Source organism: Prionailurus viverrinus, chromosome A2 (assembly GCF_022837055.1).
Source record: "Prionailurus viverrinus isolate Anna chromosome A2, UM_Priviv_1.0, whole genome shotgun sequence".
Taxonomy (NCBI): domain Eukaryota; kingdom Metazoa; phylum Chordata; class Mammalia; order Carnivora; family Felidae; genus Prionailurus; species Prionailurus viverrinus.
In genome coordinates, this window is record NC_062562.1 from 74,257,659 (window position 1) to 74,278,567 (window position 20,909).

The 20,909-nt window shown below is 36.9% G+C and overlaps 1 protein-coding gene across 6 annotated transcripts in view; it reads right to left on the reverse strand.

The window, feature by feature from the left end:
* SUGCT (succinyl-CoA:glutarate-CoA transferase) overlaps positions 1 to 20,909 on the reverse strand; it is a 760,970-nt gene that overhangs the window by 709,723 nt on the left and 30,338 nt on the right. For 4 of the 6 annotated variants that reach the window (XM_047849624.1, XM_047849629.1, XM_047849628.1 and 1 more), the window contains exons 4-6: positions 14,053 to 14,138; positions 12,720 to 12,770; positions 5,433 to 5,553 (exon numbers count right to left, since the gene is read on the reverse strand). The exons of 1 other annotated variant lie outside the window; for it this stretch is intronic. In XM_047849624.1, coding sequence (XP_047705580.1) covers positions 5,433 to 5,553; positions 12,720 to 12,770; positions 14,053 to 14,138 — 258 coding nt within the window. The remainder of the gene's footprint in view (positions 1 to 5,432; positions 5,554 to 12,719; positions 12,771 to 14,052; positions 14,139 to 20,909) is intronic. One more of the 6 variants, XM_047849625.1, reaches the window with a different exon arrangement.

Here is a 20,909-nt window from a genome sequence, read left to right on the forward strand (position 1 = left end):
AAAGACAAATATCATATGACTTCACTCATATGAGGACTTTAAGAGACAAAACAGATAAACATAAGGGAAGGGAAGCAAAAATAATAAAAAAAACAGGGAGGGGGACAAAACATAAGAGACTCTTAAATATAGAGAATAAACAGAGGGTTACTAGAGGGGTTGTGGGAAGGGGGAGATGGGCTAAATGAGTAAGGCACATTAAGAAATCTACTCTTGAAATCATTGTTGCACCATATGCTAACTAACTTGAATGTAAATTTAAAAAATAAATAAAATAAAAAAATAAAATAAAACAGGGGCGCCTGGGTGGCTCAGTCAGGTAAGAGTCTGACTTCGGCTCAGGTCATGATCTCGCAGTTCATGAGTTCGAGCCCCACATTGGGCTTCACTGACAGCTCAGAGCCTGGAACCTGCTTCGGATTCTGTGTCTCCCTCTCTCTCTGCCCCTCCCCAGCTCATACTCTCTCTCTCAATAATAAATAAAACATTAAAAATAATTAAAAATAAATAAATAAAATAAATCCTAGCTCTGAAAAAATAAAATAAAATAAAATAAAATGTGGTAGAGAGGATTTTTAATACTAAATTTTTATAATTAATAACACGCTCAGAAGATGCAAAGGAAAACAGGTACAACCTAAAATTAAAGTGTTAATGGGGCCTCTGGGTGGCTCAGCCGGTTAAGTGTCTGATTTTGGCTCAGGTCATGATCTCACAGTTTGTGGGTTTGAGCCCCACATCAGGCTCTGTGCTGACATCTCAGAGCCTGGAGCCTGCTTCGGATTCTGTGTCTCCCTCTCTCTCTGTTCCTCCCCCGCTCATGCTCTGTCTCCCTCTCTCCTTCAGAAACAAATTAAAAAAAAAAAAAACATTAAAATTAAAGTGTTAAGGGAAGTATTCTACTTCTACAAGTATACAGAAGTAGAGAATGGTCACTTAAAACAAAAAACTTAAAAAATATAAATATGTACTTTAAGAGATTTTTCTCTACCCACTGGTACAAAGAAAACACTAGTTTTCTCAAAAAGTAATTCCTGGGGCACCTGGGTGGCTCAGGTGGTTAAGTGTTCGACTTTGGCTCAGGTCAAGATCTTGCAGTGCGTGAGTTTCAGCCCCGCGTCCGGCTTTGTGCTGACAGCTCAGAGCCTGAAGCCTGTTTCGGATTCTGTGCTTCCTTCTGTCCCTGCCCCTCCCCCACTCACACTCTGTCTCTCTGTCTCTCTCTCTCTGTCTCTCTCTCTCTCTCAAAAATAAAGATTAAAAAAGAAAATTGTTTTTAAAGTAATTCCTAGTGGCTTATAGCTTTTTAAACACTGCCCCCTAATGTTCACACTCTGAAATGATAAGAGGACCTCGCTAACAAAAATAATCTGGTCCTTCCTCCCCTGTGATCAGTCTAGCATTTTTGTCCTGCAGACCAGATTTCACATTCTGAGGCAATCTCAACCACACAACTGTCAGAGTGCATTAAAGTAAATCTCTCAACCATTCTAAGATTACTCTCATCAGCAATAAGGCCAACATGTGAGTGAGAACAGACTATTTGGGCTTGGACAGCACTGACAGAACAGCAATGCCACTGGGAAACATCAGGAAAGTCTAGGATCCCAATCATAACATGTGCAACTTTAGACTGATCTAATCAGTCTTATTAAAAAATATCAAAAACAAACACTGATTACCAAGAATATCAAACTTTTAAAAAAGAGATGGCCCTTACTTTATATACACAAATTCATGACTCATAAATGACCTTTGCTTCCAAAAGAATCTGTTGAAATTTAAACTCCCTGATGAGCAAACTTGCTCATGACTTCCACCACTGAAAATATGATTAACAACAAATGAAAGAGAAGAGCAAGGATATGTTATTCTCAAGTCAAGCTGTTCAGTGTCTTATGGTCGCAAAGTCCATGTCATTACTTAACAATGATATATGTCTAAGTTTGGAAAGCATAGGGCACTTAATATTCAGTCAAGAGGCCTGAGTTTTAAACCCATCTGCCATTAAATATCTGTATGACAAGAGGTCCCTTAGATGTTCTGGACCTGTTTCCTTATCAGGAAATAAAGGAGAATGGACTGTATGGATGTTATTCTAATGATTGTCAGGAGATGGGGATGTAAAGGATTACAGAATTATGGAAGGTATTTTTCCAGACTACAAATGCTTTTCCCCATCACTTCTTTATTTCCCCATCTGTAACACTGAAAAGAATATGAAATCCCCTTTCTCCCCAAAGCTGAGAATTTCTGAATTATATAGTCTATCTCCAAGGCCCTTTGCCACACCAAAATGTTAAGACGGGATCTGAGAACTGGAAGAAAACACAGATTCTCTAATCACAAGCCAAGGCCCAGAAGAACTCTTGGCTCTAAACATTTAGTTATAGTATGTGGAACTTTGAGAACTGTGAGGCTCCCCATGTGGATTATTAGCATTTTATTAGGCTGGGGGATATGATAAAATACATTATTATTCCCAAACTTTACCCCTCTTGAAATCCACACCTTGCCATGTGACTCCGTAGTTCCTGCCACATAGAGTAGAATATATTTCGACCACACATTGGTAGTGGCCTTTGGCCATATGACTTTCCTTGACCAAAGTAAAGTAAGCAAATCAGATGCGAGCACATGCTTTAAATGTGCTTGTGAAGTTGGGCTTGTTCTCTGTACACTTGCCTTTCACTATGAGAAGATGCATTTGGTAGCCACTGATCCAAGGAGTATAAGAGACATGGAGAACAGGCCAGGCGCCCAACATAAAACTTGGAGCCCAATCTAACCAGTCATAGATCAGCCAAATCGCAGCCAACCCAAATTCATGAGAATGAGAAATAAAGACTTACTGTCATATGAGATTTTGCATTTGCCAATTACATAGCATTTTTATGATAACAGGATAATTCAGAAGATAATATTTTACCTATTTTAATAATTCAGACTTCAACATTTCCATTGGACTGTGATATTTTAGGGAAAAATCTTTCCCTCTCTCTGAAACATATAAATATTGTCATACAGATACAAAAACAAAAGTGTGATTACAGGTCTATAAAATAGCACATCTAAGAAAGACTCAGGTCTAGAGGCAAAGAGTCATCTACCATGTACAGACCCTGTCTCTCATGCTGATTCAGTAGAGAAGTTAATGATCATTGGGCCCTTCATCCTCTCTAAAATAATATCAGTCAAACATTGCAGTTATAGCCTAATTTATATGAAAATAGCACCACAAAACTATACCATGAAAAGCACTATTTTTACTAAAGCAATATGTCATAGTCAAAGTATTATTGTATCCCAAGTAACCTGAATGCATAGAAACAGAAGTATTTTGGTTATTACTTTATGACTAACAGATATCTTTAATCCTATCACTCTTCAACTACCTCTACCATGACTACTCTAATTCAGGCCACCAACATCTCTAGGCTGGACTAGTTCAATAGCTTCACAATTGTTCTTCCACTTCTACCCTTGTCTTCTACAATCTTTCTCTCAACACGGTAGCTAAACTCATCCTTAAAAAAAAAAAAATGTCACATCATATCATTCTTCTGCTCAAAACACTCCATTGGCTTATACACTTATTCAAAATAAAAGTCAAACTCCTTCAGTAAGAGTCACCCTGAACTCTTCATGATCGTGCTAACCAACATCTCCCTGATTTTCTTCCTATTACATTCCTCTTGGCTCACTCTGCCTTGCTGGTCCTCAAACATGCCCAGCACATTCCTGCCTCAGGTCCTTTGCACTTGCTGTTTTATTTTTATTTTTTTTATGTTTATTTATTTCTGAGACAGAGAGAGACAGAGCATGAGTGGCAGAGGGGCAGAGAGAGAGAGGGAGACACAGAATCTGAAGCAGGCTCCAGGCTCTGAGCTGTCAGCACAGCTCACAAACTGTGAGATCATGACCTGAGCCAAAGTCAGTCGCTCAACCGACTGAGCCACCCAGGTGCCCCTGCACTTGCTGTTTTTCTTTCCTGAAACCATCTTTGCCAATATCTACATGATTCACTCCTTTACTTCATCCAGGTCTCTGCTCAAATGTCACCTTATCAAGGGAAACTTCTCTTACTTCCAAGCATAAAATAGCTCCTCCTCACCTCATCCCCCTCGCCCTACTTTATTTCTCTTTTGCCCTTATCACTACTGGGTTCAATTATAAAAGACAAAAACAAAAGAATGTTTTTGTTTCTGTATTTACTATCTATCTCCCTAACCTATAATGTAAACCTCAATGAAAGTATAAATATGTGTTATTCAGTGCTACATCCCAGGACCTTAGAATACTGCCTGGCAGATCATAGGCCTGCAGTAAATATTTAGAAGATGAATGAATAAAGACTGAAAATATTAAGAAAGTTTTCTGACAAAAACTATCAATGTAACTTGGAATTTTCAGAGCCACCTCTCTATATTGCGTCCCTAATTAATTCATAGTTGCTTATAAAATAGAAAACTTAACTAATATAATGACTTTTTTCTTTTCGACCTAAAGACACACACACACACACACACACACACACACACACAATGCTCACCGTCTCAACAATCTGGGAGACTATATATAAAGCACTCTTTTCCTTCACCTGGCTTAACGCTTTTGAATATATTAAAGGGATATGTTGGGATCCTGTGCTATCTTTTTTTTTTAATGTTTTTATTTTTTTTTTTTTTGAGACAGAGAGAGAGCATGAACAGGGGAGGGAGAGACACAGAATCTGAAGCAGGCTCCAGGCTCTGAGCTGTCAGCACACAGCCCGACACGGGGCTCTAACTCACAGAGTGTGAGATCATGACCTGAGCTGAAGTCAGACACTCAACCAACTGAGCCACCCAGGCGCCCCGAGACCCTGTGCTATCTTTTTTTTTTTTAATTTTTTTTTTCAACGTTTATTTATTTTTGGGACAGAGAGAGACAGAGCATGAACGGGGGAGGGGCAGAGAGAGAGGGAGACACAGAATCGGAAACAGGCTCCAGGCTCTGAGCCATCAGCCCAGAGCCTGACGCGGGGCTCGAACTCCCGGACCGCGAGATCGTGACCTGGCTGAAGTCGGACGCTTAACCGACTGCGCCACCCAGGCGCCCCGAGACCCTGTGCTATCTTAAAGCCAACTAATATTTTACCTATATTTCTATGTATTAATTAATAACAGTACTTCGTAAATGTTTGTAGAATATCAGTAGAAAAATGCGCAAAAAAACTACAGACATACAATACAAGAAGAAATACAAACAGCCAATCAAAGCGTGAAAATCTTCATTTAGGTTAATGTTCTTTAACGATGAGTTGGGGGTGAGGGCAAGGGAGAACGGAATCACTTCAGGAAAGCCAACACTAGCAAGAGGTTTCTTACGTACATAAAGAAACCCAATAACTGAAAAGTCTACTCACTGGGGAGGGTGTGGGGTACAGATACCTGTGATGGAACAATAGATGATGTGAGGAGCAATCTTGTCTATATCTTCATATCCTAGGCCCATTGCAGACAGTTTGCCAGGGACATAGTTTTCCACAAACACATCACAAACAGCTGCGAGCTGAGGAAAGAGGTGAAGATGAGTCAGACTTCTTCAGGGACCTTCCAGACTTTCAACAAGCCCCCACATGACACAATTCTAATTTCAGTAAACACAGTTGATCTTCACTTTGTAATAGTCCAGAAAAACAACAAGAAAAGTAGAATTACAAAGTAGAATTAAATAAACATAAAGGCTCTGGTCAACTACTTGAGATATTACTACCAATAAAACAATGGCCATTAAAATATTCGGTAACTACCGTGGCGTTAAGTGGATTCTGCTTATGTTAAATGTAAGAAATATCAAGGTACATGGTCCCAACATATTCTCAGAACTTTCAGTAGGAAAGGTAAAATATATGTATAAAAATATATGAAAAACATCTTCTAAACCCTTTATAAAAAACTAAATATGATGTTTTTTGCTATTCATCATGGTCACTATGTAATATTTGTTCCTCATTACAACCTGAACATATAGGTGTCTAATACATGTAAACATGATTCAGAAGTGTCTTCATACTTTTCAGATGCTTCCTTTCCAAAGAGTTCTAGATGTATTTAATGAATCATATAAATATATATATTCATATTAATATAATATATACATATATACATATATATAATATATATAAATATGCATATTAAACCATAGCTCAATGAATCAGTAAGTCAGAAACAAGGCCCAGATTTTGATTCCCAGATCACTGCAATCCGAATTAGAGGACAACGAACCACTGTAAACCTTAACCTTAAATTTTCAAAATTTCAATTGTGACTACACATCTTTTAAGGTATGTTTTAAAGTCATCCAAAAATTATACTATTTCACCCAGAGAAATTCATTACAGTAATCCTTTTTTTTAAAGAATTTATTTTTAAGTAATCTCTACACCCAACGTGGGGCTCAAACCTACAATCCCAAGATCAAGAATCACATACTCCACCAGCCAGGTGCCCCCATTACAGTAATTCTTGAACATATTCAAGTGCCTAATAACTATTCAACAATTTTTTTAATTGCCATGGTGACATAGACTTAAATATATCCACGCATACAAACTAATGTAATAGAGTAAGACTCTAGATAAAAGATGGGCAAACTTTTTCCATAAAAGGTCAAATAGTAAATATTTCAGCCTTTGAAGGCCACATACATTCCCTGTCAGATACTCTTCTTTATTTTCCTTCAGCAATCTTTAAAAATGTAAAATCGATTCTTAGTCCAAGGACCATACAGAAACAAACCTGATTATGACCCACATTATCTACAAACCTCTGCTCTAGATTAAAAAGACTGAATTAGCATCAACTTTAGATGGAAACATGTAAATAAACTGAATGCCTATATGTTACTGTGTCACTGAGTTTGGAATATATATATGGAATTGTCAGATTTAACAAAATTTGGAGGGAGGAGATCTCAGGAAACATCTCAAGGAAATAAGCTGTCATCCTCCAGAGCTCCTGAAACAGTGGCACCAGGAGCCAGGTAAACACTTCTCTGGAGAGAAATGATAAATATATTAAGACATAGGACAGAGATAGAAAGGTTGAAGTATGCACTCCAAATCTCAAGCCATATAGGTGTCTTTCCAAATTTCAGGTACCAATTAACATTTGAGCTGTTTGTAAGCAACTCCATACAGGGAGAGTCCCAATAAAGATGCATTTACTTATTTATTGTTAATGATTCTACCAAGTACTGCTTGCTTAGGGATTTGGAGGAAGGCCAAGTGTTTATTTTAAATAAAACAAAATGGTACACTTTAATTTATTCCACAAATTCTTCTGAGCCTCTATTTACTATTGACAAGGCACTCTTGTGGGCTGTAAAGAAAACAAACTACATCAAACACATCTAGACTTCTACATTGGTCATCTCTTGCTGCATATATTCTGCATGGCGCACTATATAGCACCTTATGCAAATGACATTTAATGAATTATTTAATTTTTAAAAACTCTGTGTGGGTTCCCCAAGAAGTTAAACATAGAATTACCATATGACCCAGCAATGCCTCTCCTAGGTATATACTCAAAAGAACTAAAATCAGGGACCCAAACAGATACTTGTATGCCAATGTTCAAGGCAGCAGTATTATTTGCAATAGCCAAAAGGTGGAAATAATCCAAGTGTCCATCAGCAGACAAATGTATCCATCCATAAAGTGGAATATTACTCATTCATAAAAAGAGAATGAAGTTCTGATACATGCTAGAACATACACAAACCTTTAAAATATTATACTAAATGGGCTCCTGGGTGGCTCAGTTGGAAGGGCGTCCGACTTCAGCTCAGGTCATGATCTCGCGGTCCGTGAGTTCAAGCCCCGCGTTGGGCTCTGTGCTGACAGCTCAGAGCCTGGAGCCTGTTTCAGATTCTGTGTCTCCCTCTCTCTCTGACCCTCCCCCATTCATCCTCTGTCTCTCTCTGTCTCAGGGGCGAATAAACGTTTAAAAAAAATTTTTTTAATATTATGCTAAATGACATTAATCAGACACAAAAATACAAATATTGTATAATTTCACTTATATAAAATACTCACAATAGGCAAACCCATAGAGACACAAAGTAGATGAGAGATTATCAGGGGCTGGAGTGAGTGTGAAGTGGAATTATTGCTTAATGGATACAGTTTCTGTCTGGAGTGATGCAACATTTTAGAAATAGATAGTAGTGGGCCACCTGGGTGGCTCAGTCGGTTAAGCATCCAACTCTTGGTTTCCGGTCAGATCATAATCTCATGGTTTGTGAGTTCAAGCCCCACATCGGGCTCTGTACTGACAGTTGCAGAGCCTGCTTGGGATTCTCTGTCTCCCTCACTCTCTCTGCCCCTCCCCTCCCCTGCTCACCCTCTATCTCTTTGTCTCAAAATAAATAAAACATTTAAAAACGATAGCAGTACTGATTGTACAGTATTAGGAATATATTAATGCCACTGAACTGTGTACTTAAAAATGGTTAAAATGGAAATTTTTATGCTCTATATATTTTACCACAACAAAAAATTTTTTAACTATGTAAGGTATTTGTATTTTTAGACTTCTAAGGAATCTTAAATCACATCTCAATCTACATAAAGTATATAGATGGACCACAAACAAATGCACTATTTCAATAACAGAAGGAAATAAATATAATGAGTAATTTACATTAATATAAAAGTATAAAAATGTTTCAAGTAACCAAAAAAAGCAGATTAAAAAACAATATACATGGTATTATCTCACGTTTTCGGGAAAAATGAGTATACAAGGACATAAAGAGATTGGATATGATATACTAAAATATTAATGTCTTTGCATGAACTTGTATTATTTCTTGGGTAACATGAAAAAAAAATGGTAACTAAAAAGAGCTGTGCTCAGAGCACCATGTAGTCTGGCTCTACAACATTACAAGAAAAATACAGAAAAGTTGAGTTTAAGAGCTAAATATTTCTACTAATAAAGATGCACAGTAGTTTTTTTATGATTACCCAAGAAATCAACATGTATGCATTTTGATATTTATTTATTAAGAAATACCCCAAAAAAGTTTATAGGGCAGAAATTATTCCTTTCTCCATTTTACAAATATTTATTTTAGATATGTACTAGCCACTTACTAGATATTGATTCCAAGCTGGTCTGTCATTGACCATATTCTCTCTCTCTCTCTGTTTTAGGATATTCACCCATTTCAAGATTATATCTATTCCCTACAGCTTTAGCTAATCATTCATAAGTATTCTAAGAAAATAGTGCAAAACTCAGAGCCATGAGAAATTGATCTCCACACTAACTACAAGTATTATATGTGATAGTTACCTCAGTAGAGACCAAATGTTTACTGCATTTCCCTGATACAATGATCTACCAGGAAATAAAGGGAGAGAAGAAGACTAGCTCCCAGTTTTACTGGTATTATATCCTCTTCCTCATCTAAGTGCTTACAAATCATTGAAAAAATCTATTCTAGAATCTGGCCCAGAATAAAAAGCAAGCACAATTTTGTATGACTTACAGAACCTACTATCTTTTTTCTTTCTGAAAGGAGATAAAAAAAATTCTTCCCTCTAGTCACAGAGTAAATAAGAACTAAAATTCATTTGAAATATAGAGTATCTAATTCTGAGTTATCTTTATTAGATGTAATTTAAGAACAGACTAGAGATCAGAAATAGTACAGTAATTTTTTAAATGTTATATCAAATAATGTGCTTACTGGTAAGAAATGTATTCTAAAAGATTTAAGTGCCGAGTTTCATGATATCTCCCACTTTAAAATAGTTCACACACACACACACACACACACACACACACACAGGTAGGTATACATATGTAAATATGCAAATATAGCAAAATATTAAAATTATTACATGTAGGATAGGGTTATTGAAAGTTCATTATTCTATTCTTTCAACTTTTCTGTACGTTTGAATTTTTCATAATAAAATGTTGGAAGAAAATAAAATCCATGACATTGCTCTATGGACCATAATATGTGCACACAATATGGATATTGTGACTATTGACTAACATAGAGAATTATTTGAAATATAAATGACATATTAGAAAGTTATCAAATCATATTGCCATGAAAATACCAGGCTCTACATAGATTTTCGAAGCAGAGTTTTGTTTTTTGCACAAGCTGTTTTTGGTTAGCCTTGTACAAAGGAGTCATATTTTTTGGAGCTCTCATGTATCCAGCTGATTGGTTTGTAAGCTACTTTGGAACTATTTCTATAAACTAAACTCATTATGTTAGCAATCATAGCCACCACGGTCTGTATACAGAGGTTGTTTTACTACTCTTAAGCTAAAAGAGACATCCATGCCAGAAAGATTAAAAAGACTAAGCAAAAGATAATTTTTCCCCTAGGCAATAAGATACATAACATGAATGGTACAACCAGCAATGGATATGAATAATGTCCCCATACAATCTATTTAAGTTTAATATGAGTTGAAATGTACTTTATTGTTATCAATCAGACATGAAGAGAAATCAAGCCCATGATGAAATTTATTTAAAGTTGTTACAGTATAGTAGAAAACTGGCAAGATCCAAGGAGAATTAGAAGCAAGTCCTGGAGATTCATTTACTTTGGTCTGAACTACACAAGCAGGTCCAAAATACTCAAATGTACATTTATGTCTTAGTATCAAGAGTTATGAACTCCACCCAAATACTGCCTCATTGAGAAGCTCTAATGAAATTGCAAAGTATGGGTTTAATCAAATCTGAAACCTTGACTTTTGAGGATAAAATATCAGAATGCCCTGAAATAGAAGCAAAGAAGCAGGAGCTATGAACACTAAAGATGAAACTGAGAGACAGGACAGAAAGAAGAATTGAGGCAAGAACAATTGCCTAAAACAAAATTAAATAAAATCAACTAACCACTGAAGAGAAAATAAAAAGAATGGTCTGAGAATGCAGACAATGGGAATTGGGTTCAAAGTGAGGGTAGGCCATTGCAGAAAAAATAGAGCAGGGCAACAACAATGGAGAAAAATTTAGAAAAATCAAACTACGGTTCAATTGAAAAAGAAAACAAAACAAACAAAAAAAAAAAACATAAGTTATACTGTAGAAAAGATATGTGGAAATAAGGCACTAAGATCAGGACAATTACCACGCCTTGTGTTCAAAATATATCTAGTAAACAAAAATTCTAAATTTGTTGGAATGATCCATGAGATCCAAAGCGGATGGTCACTGATTCTAATCCAAATGATTAAAAGAAATTATCTTTCAATCAGCCAGATAGATAAGGAAAGTAGCCAACAGAGCAATGATGTCAAAGTTGACGCTTTGATATGAAACAAATTTGGGGATTTGGTTCTCTAATCAAGTACATCCACTAGGGTAGATTTTAAACTTTAACAAAGACAGCAAGCAAGTTCTATCTCACATGATGAATCCAATTTCATGTGCATCAAGAACAACAATAATAGGGGCGCCTGGGTGTCTCAGTCGGTTAAGCATCCGACTTTGGCTCAGGTCATGATCTCACGGTCCGTGAGTTCGAGCTCTGCATCGGGCTCTGTGCTGACAGATCAGAGTCTGGAGCCTGTTTCAGATTCTGTGTCTCCCTCTCTCTCTGACCCTCCCCCGTTCATGCTCTGTCTCTCTCTGTCTCAAAAATAAACATTAAAAAAAATTTTTTTAATAAAAAAAAGAACAACAATAATAGCTAATACTTAATGAGTACTAACTATGGCAAACACTCTTCTATATATTTTACACATATCAACTCAATTCTAACAAGTTTCAGACGCAGGTACTATTATTATCCCCATTTTACTGGTAAGGAATGAAGGGCATAAAGATGTTAACTAAGGGGCGCCTGGGTGGCTCAGTCAATCTTCCAGCTCTTGATTTCAGCTTAAGTTATGATCTCACGGCTGTGAGATCGAGCCCCCATGTCGGGCTCCATGCTGAGCATAAAGCCTACTTGGGATTCTCTCTCTCTTACCCTCTCTCTCTGCCCCTCCCCTGCTCATTCTCTCTAAATAAACAAACAAACATTTAAAAAAAAATGTTAAGTAACAATCAAAAAATAAACTTAAGTAACCTACCTGCAGTCACATAGCTAGTAAGTAGAGAAGGCAGGAATTGAATCTCAGCACTGGAACACTAAGGTGTGCACCAAACCATCACACAATCTTGCCTCTCAAGAAAAGATGCTCAGATTAGGTCTGGATATATTAGCCATCTGAATAAGGGTTAGAAAAAGCTTGAGCTCTCCAGTGATGTGACCTGGGTTGAAATTCCAGCTCTTCCCTTTACTAGCTATGTGATCTTTGGAGCAACACTTGAGCCCCATGAGGCTCATTTCCCTCCCATGAAAATGAGGATCCTAATACTTCATTTACAAATAAAATTCTGAGGATTTGAGGAGATATACTGTAAGTGCCCAAGCCTAAGATCTGATGCAGAGTAGGGATTCAGTCAATAGTAGCTAATATTAACTGAACACTTACACACTGTAGAGAAACATTATACACAACATATGGGAAATTATAAAGCATATTTTACTTATGATAAAAGTAAAGTTAAATTCCCAAATGGCATTCATAGCAAAATTAGAGATTGCAAATGAAATAAATTTTTAAAACACTTTTACTCTGATGTTCAAATCCCCAATTACAACCCAAGTGACAAGATGCCTTCCATAAAGCATACTGTACCTCTTTGATGATTTTCACCCCTCTTGGATCCTTGATATTAACAGCTATACTCTAAAAATTAAAATACATATATCTTAAAATAGTAACATAAATGTTTTTCATAGTACTAACAGTTCAATAAGGGAGCCATCCATAGCATAGATTCTCTTCTTAAAACAAATGTATTTTCCTCATGAAGAAACATTTAAATTATCTTTACTGATTTTATTTGCAATGCAGATATGTTAGGATGATAGCAAGTGTCATAGACTCTGGGTCTGGAGATCTCTCTTGTCCAGCAAGAAACTGGGACACAGGATTAAAAATGCAAGTGAAGCCAATGTCCAGGAGGAGACAAAAGCCTGAGTAAGGGTCCTTGCTCTGTTTTTCTTAGGATCAGAAGGCTTAAAAATGTGGTGATGGATGTGCACAAAGAGACGATGAATCATGAATATTACCTCATGGACATGAGAGAAAGGAGATTTTGAAGATATGTGGTGTTAGGGGTTTGGGTCAATACAAAACAAAATCCTGGCTCCAGGCAGAAGGTTGTTTACAGCAGACATGAGGCCCCACCTCTGTTTGCCTAAACTGGCCTAGGGGACAAGAGCATGCTATCTCAGGGTCAACAAAGTATCTTTCTTTTGCTAGTTAGCAACTTCGCTGGCCCATAGCGGTCTACACCTCTATTTACCTGTTTACCTAATTTGGTCCTTCCTTCTGTGAAAGCAGCTTTCTGCTATTGTACTAAGTTGGGGGGGGGGGAGGGGGTTTCCACCCTGAATACCTAATCTTGTTTACCTCATCTTGGATGTTTTCATCCTAAAATTCCCTATTCCTATACCTTTGTCCTATACTGGGGGCCTTTGCCCTGTTTACCTAATCTTATTCACCTAATCTTGTTTACCCAAACTTGGGTGTGTACATCCTATGGCTTTCTAATTCTTTATGCCTAGTTAACCCATTGATGAAAGCTCAGGGAAGTCCTAAGCTTATTCCCCACAAGCAAGGATTATACAAAAAATTTTTCAAACTATATCAAGTGTTAGGCAATTAGCAATCTCCAAAAGAATGAAATGTAGAGAATCAAATGATTTCTTCCTCTAATAAAATTATTCCCATTATAAACCATTATAAATTCTCATGAAATTTTTAAGTTAGTCGAGAAGGAATATTAGTTTCAAAAAAACTCTATTGTTTCTATTTGGTAACTGGTGAATGAATAAAATTTCATCTTATTTGAAATATTATTTATATATACAAAAAAGGGTAGAAATGAATGAACCAAGGTAATACCTAAAGTTTTATTATTACAAGAAAATTACACAAAAATCAAAGAAAGAAATATTCTTACTTTTTTATTTCGATTAACACTGAGAAAATAAGTACTTTCTGTCCCCACAAAAGGTGGCCCCCAAGTTCGTGTATCATCACCAGCTCCTGAAAATAACAGTATGAGCTATTAATCTTTATCTCTGAAACATCATAAGACATTCAAACCAACCCATCATATACATTCACAGATGCCTAAACAAAATCAGCTCAATTCAGTGGAACTGGCAATCTAGAGGGGCCATAAGAACTTGCTGGAACTGTCCAAACTCAACCTGCTCATGTTAATAATGAAATCCTTCCAAATCATCTTTCACTAGAAGCCATTCCTAAAAGTCAAAATCCAGAAAGAAATGCCCTACTAGCAGTCTTTAGATTTAATAAATAGCAAATCTGAAAAAAAAAATTAATAAATGGCAAATCTAAAAGAATCACTCTCAATTTTTGGCAAGCAAGTTGGTCAGCTCTTTGGGTGTTTCTCAGCATTAAATGTACAAAGAAATGCTGAGTCTGCAAAAGATTTTTGTTAAATATTATTTAAACCAGAATAATGGTAAGTGAGATTTTATAATAAAATGGCATCTTAAGAACAATGATAAGTAAATAAATCTATAAATTTTTGTTAAATCCCAGAAATAAACCAAGCATATATGGTCAACTAATATTTAATGATTTAAATAAAATCAACTAACCACTGAAGAGAAGATAAAAAGAATGGTCTGAAAATGAAGACAATGAGAATTGGGTCCAAAGTGAGGGTAGACCATTGCAGAAAAATTAGCAGGGCAACAACAATGGAGAAAAATTTAGAAAAATCAAACTAAGCTTCAATTTGACAAGAGAGCCAAGAACACTCAATGAAGAAAGATAGTCTTTTCAACAAATGGTGCTGGGATAATTGGATATTCACATGTAAAATAATGAAACTGAACCTATATCTTACACCACACATCACTCACAAAAATTAACTCAAAGAAGGGGTGCCTGGGTGGATCAGTTGATTTAGTGTCTGACTTCAATTCAGGTCATGATCTCATGGTTCGTTAGTTCAAGCCCTGTGTCAGGCTTCATGCTGACAGCTCAGAGCCTGGAGCCTGGAGCCTGCTTCAGATTCTGAGTCCCTTCTCTCTCAACCCCTCTCCCACTCATGCTCTGACTCTCTTACTCTCTCTCTCTCTCTCTCTCTCTCTCTCTCTCTCAAAAATAAACAAACCTTAAAACAATGTTTTAAATTAACTCAAAATGAGTTAACTGAGTTAAATGAGTTAAAGACAACTTTAAGACCTAAAAGCATGAAACTCCTAGAAAAAACATAGGAACAAAGTTCCTTGACATGGGTCTTGGTTAATGATTTTTTTTTGGATTTGACACCAAAGTACCAAGCAATAAAATCTAAAATAAACAAGTGAGACTGCATCAAACTGAAAAGCTTCTGCACAGCAAAAGAAACCATTTCACTTTGTTGAAGTGAAAAGACAACTTACAGAATGGGGAAAAAATATTTGCAAATCATATAGCTCATAACAGGTTAATACCCAAACATCTAAAGAACTCACACAAGTCAACAGCTAAAAAACAAATAACCCAATTAAAAAATGGGCAAAGGGGGGGCACCTGGGTAGCTCAGTCAGTTAAGTGTCAGACTTCAACTCAGGTCATGATCTCACAGTTCCTGAGTTCAAGCCCCGTGTTGGGTGAGCTTAAGCCCCACTTCAGGTGAGTCCCACTTCTCTCTCTCTACCTCTCTCTCCCCCTCTCTCTCTGCTCCTTGCTCACATGCACCCTCTCTCTCTCTCAAAAATAAATGAATAAATACATAAACAAATTTTTTTAAATGGGCAAAGGACCCAAAAAGACATTTTTCTAAAGATAGACAAAAGACCAACAGGTACATAAAAAGAAGCTCAACATCACTATTCATTGCAAGAATGCAAAATAAAACCACAACCTCACACCTGTTAGAATGGCCACCGTCAAAAAGACAAGAGACAACAAATGCTGGCAAGAATGTAGATAAAAGGGAACCCTTGTGCACTGTTTGTAGGAATGTAAATCAGTACAGCCACTATGGAAAACAGTATGAAATATCCTCAAAAAATTAAAAATAGAACTACAATATGATCCAGCAATTCTACTTCCTGGAATATATCCAAAGGAAACAAAAACACTAACTCAAAAAGATATGCATCCTATGTTCATAGCAGCATTATTCACAATAGCCAAGACATGAAAACACCTGTGTCCATTGATGGATGCATGGATAAAGTTGCAATATATATATATATATATATATATATATATATATACACACACATACACATATATATATATATATACACACACATATATGTATATATATATGTATATATATGTATATATATATATGTATATATATGTATATATATATAGAGAGAGAGAGAGGGATTATATGCACAACTGTATGTATACACACACACACATACACACACACACACATACACACAATGGAATATTATTAAGCCATAAAAAATGAGGAAATCCTCCATTTGGGACAACATGGATGGACTTGAAAGCATCATGCTAAATGAGATAACTCAGATAAAGACAAATATTGTATGATCTCATTTATATGTGGAATTTTAGAAAATAAAAAACCAAATTCAGGGGCTCCTGGGTGGCTCAGTCGGTTAAGCGTCCGACTTCAGCTCAGGTCATGATCTCACGGTCCGTGAGTTTGAGCCCCGCGTCGGGCTCTGTGCTGACAGCTCGGAGCCTGGAGTCTGCTTCGGATTCTGTGTCTCCCTCTCTCTCTGACCCTCCCCCATTCATGCTCTGTCTCTCTCTGTCTCAAAAATAAATAAACATTAAAAAAAAAATTAAAAAAAAAAAAACCAAATTCATAGAATAAGAGATCTGACCTGTGGTTACCAGAGGTAGAGGGTGGGGGCAGGGGAGATTGGAGGAAGGTGGTCAGAAGATACAAACTGCCAGGCATAAGGTCAAGTAAGTATGAGGGATATAACGTACAGCATCATGACTATAGTTAACACTGCTGTAGGATATACAGGAAATTTGTTAAGAGAGTAAATCCTAGGGGCATCTAGGTGGCTCAGTCAGTTGAGTGTCCGACCTTGGCTCAGGTCATGATCTCAAGGTTCGTGAGTTCGAGCCCCACATCGGGCTCACTGCTGTCAGCCTATCAGTGCAGAGCCTGCTTCAGATCCTCTGTCCCCCTCTCTTTGCCTCTCCCCTGCTTGCACTCTCCCAAAAAATAAATACTAAAAAAAAAAAAAATTGAGAGAGTAAATCCTAATAGCTCTCATCACAAGAAGAAAATTTTTTCCTTTTTTCTTTTCTTATCATGTCTACAAGAGAAGAGGGATGTAAGCTGAACCTATTGTGGTAAGAACGCGATAACTAAGTATATAAATTAAACCATCATGTTCTGTGCCTTATACTTACACAGTGATGTGTGCTAATTATTTCTCAATACAATTGGGAAAAAAATTTGTGTTATATGGGCACCTGGGTGGGTAAGTCATTTAAGTGTCCAACTCTTGATCTTAGCTCAGGGTCCTGAGTTCAACTCTTGATCTGATCTCAGGGTCCTGAGTTCAAGCCCCACGTTGGGCTCCACACTTGGTGTGGAGCCTACTTAAAAAAAAAAAAATGTGTTATAAAAAATCAAAAAAGGCAAAATAAGTAAATGAATAGCATATTTATTTAATTTAAAATACTATTCTAGAATAAAATTTTACTCATCTAGGTCTTGCTACAAAGCAAAAGTTTAAAACCATCAAAATATAGGGTGTTTTCTTCTGAACATCTACTTCAAGTCATATGTTTGTGTTAGATTCAAAGACAACACTGTAGAGTTATAGAAAAAAAGTTTCCTTTGCACAAAAAGCCACTGACAACATAGACAGAGCTCAGAAAATGAATCAAGGATTAAATGGCACAAAATAGTATCACTTAAGAATTTTATAAAGTCTGATTAAATATTGATATTAGAAACTAATCATATAGGTAATTACAGTTAAAGTATTTATCTCTAGCCCCCAAGAAGAGAGAACTTGAGAATGAATTAAAGTTTAAATTCTGATCTCATCTAAATGATATAATTAATCTATTGGCCCAGTAGACTTTACCCACTGAAACTAATCAAGAAAAGCAAATACAGCCTTTTGGAAAACAAAACAAAGGCCAAAGAACAGACTTGTGAAGGAAGGAAGGAAGGAAGGAAGGAAGGAAGGAAGGAAGGAAGGAAGACAAACCCATAAGAGAAAGAGAGGACACAGGCCAGAGGAGAAAAGAAGCATTAGTTCTAACTGGAGATGAACCAACAACAACACAAAGCAATCAGTGGTAAGTATCAAAAGGAATGGCATGCTCAAAACACCAGGGGAAAAATAAAACTACAAGATCCCAGAAAGGCAATCTTCTAGTAATAAACCAATTAGAGGCTTCAGGGAAAAGGTATGTGTGAATCTGGACCTTCAGGATCACACAAGACCTCACAGAGTCAAGAGAAAATCCAGCCACTTCCATTTTTTTTAAGGCTCCCAATATATTATTTTTTTTAATAAAGCAATACCAACATAAGGCTAAAATTAAATAATTTTAAATGTTTACATTCATCTCAGGTGGAGATATTGTCAGGAATCTAAATTGAAGGCCTACAGGGCTTTCCTGCCCCATCTGTCTTTGGGAAGTATCCAGGGCTTTGGAGAGGATCAATGGCCTCTCTAAAGAATCAGTGCTGATGGGCGCGCCAGGTGGCTTAGTTGGTTAAGCATCTGACTTCGGCTCAGGTCATGATCTCACGGTTGGGAGCCTACTCTGGATTCTGTGTCTCCCCTTCTCTCTGCCCCTCCCCTGCTTTCACGCTCTCTCTCTCAAAAATAAGTAAACATTTAAAAAAAAAAAAAAAAAAAGAATCAGCACTGATGGCACATGACAGGATATAAGGGCTAAAGGTTACAAACTGGGAAAACTGGCAGTTTGAGAGATGTCTTATTTGACCCACACATAATTTAAAGTTTTTAACTAGCTGCCATGATTTCAAAATCTGGAGATCTCATATAAAATTTCAGACTGCCTTTCTTAAATGATATTTCAACACATTCAAGACACTCAGCAAGTATTTATTGGGTACCAACTATGTCACAGACACTGCTCTATGCAGAGCAGACACAGCAGTGACCAAAAGATCAACACCCTTGCCTTCATATCCCTGCCTACAGGGGATAATCCAGGAACCCCAGTCACATCGTCTGCTGCCCTACACTGTCCACTTCACTCAGCTAGGTTACAGACTAAGGTAACTCTACAGAAAGAAGGAGAAGAAAATTTATTTGCTCTTTGATTATAAAAATAAGAATAGTCCAAGTCCCAAGTCCCAAAACTGTAACCAATTCTATGTAATTAAAGAACAGGAGAAGCAGACATGAGAAAAGACTAGTTCTCTACTGAACTTTGATAACTCTGCCAAGCCACTTCGCCTCAGATCTGGGTTGAACAACTACCTCAAAAACCCAAAACTGTTAAATACACAATATGAACAATAAAATGCATTGGGCAGAAGGGTTAAGGGAAAGAGAGTAATCAGTCAGGCAAAAAGCAATGAACACCTACCTGCTAGCAGCAAAGCTTGCTACCAAGTGTAGGACCGTGGAATGCCTACACGAGGAAGGTGCCCCCCACTGAAAAACCGAAAAGGTACAAAGGAGAAATAAGGCCCACGTAAACAGGGGATAATGATCTCTAAAATTAATATAAATACAAATATGTAGACCAGTGATCAACTGAAATAGCAAGAGAGAGAAGATCAGATGCTCTACCTAGGATTAGAAGACCTAACAGCTAAAATTACAAAGTGCTGTCGTGTTGAAATTGCATAACAGTGTGGAAATTAAAGTTTTATGAAATGTGGAAAAGAAAAAACAGATATTCAGCTAGAAAGTAAACATGTAGCCAGCATGTAGCCAGCAATGACCAAAAGTGGTGAACAACACTATCTAGATAATTGAAGCATTATCCCTGAAAGCAGGAGCTACCACCTGGAGCCTGATAAACACAGGGTCCGATTATACAACAGAATAATATGTAATATTCCCCATGCTGATCAGAGAATCTTCTGCTAATTTGCTTCAGCCTCCTAAGAAATCTATTTATCAGGAAGATGAATCTTCCACACCAAGTATTCCATTTTATGGCATTTAATCACTTATGGGAAATTAATAAGGTGATGTAATAAACTCGACTCTTATGGTCTTAACAGATATACTCACACTATTCAAGGGTAGACCATTTTCACTGATTTAGTAATTCTGTTCCAGATCCATATGGATCCGATCTTGAAGAACAAATAATAATGCTAACTTTTAAAACCTTCCAAAACAATAGGATGATGTAGAGGATATGGAGAATATGGACTGTGCCCTTCAAGTGCTTGCAGGAGAGAAAGAGCATACAACATGACACTTTCAATACCAGCATGAGCTCAACACCAAAATACTGAGAAAGCACCAAATAAAAGTGAGAATTATGTACACAGAATAGGTTTATCTGGTGGACAAAGGGGAAAGAAAAAATAGGAAAGATGTCAGATGAAAAACAAATACAAAGAATTGATCTCAGCTTTGGTGTTTCTTGCTCAAAATCTTGAAAATCATATAATGAGAAAATGTTTCTTTTACTAGAAAGAGAAAAGAATGACTTGGATTGGAGTATCTGGGTTCCTTTTGGAAGGACTTGGATTCCTTTCCCTCTCTCCTTCTTGTGTGTGCTAAAAGGAAAGACCCTTTTACCCTCCCTCCTCTTCGCGTTCCCTTCATCCCACAGCGAGGGAATGTGGCGGGGTCGACTCTAAATTCAGTCTCAACAGTAAGGTTTGTATGG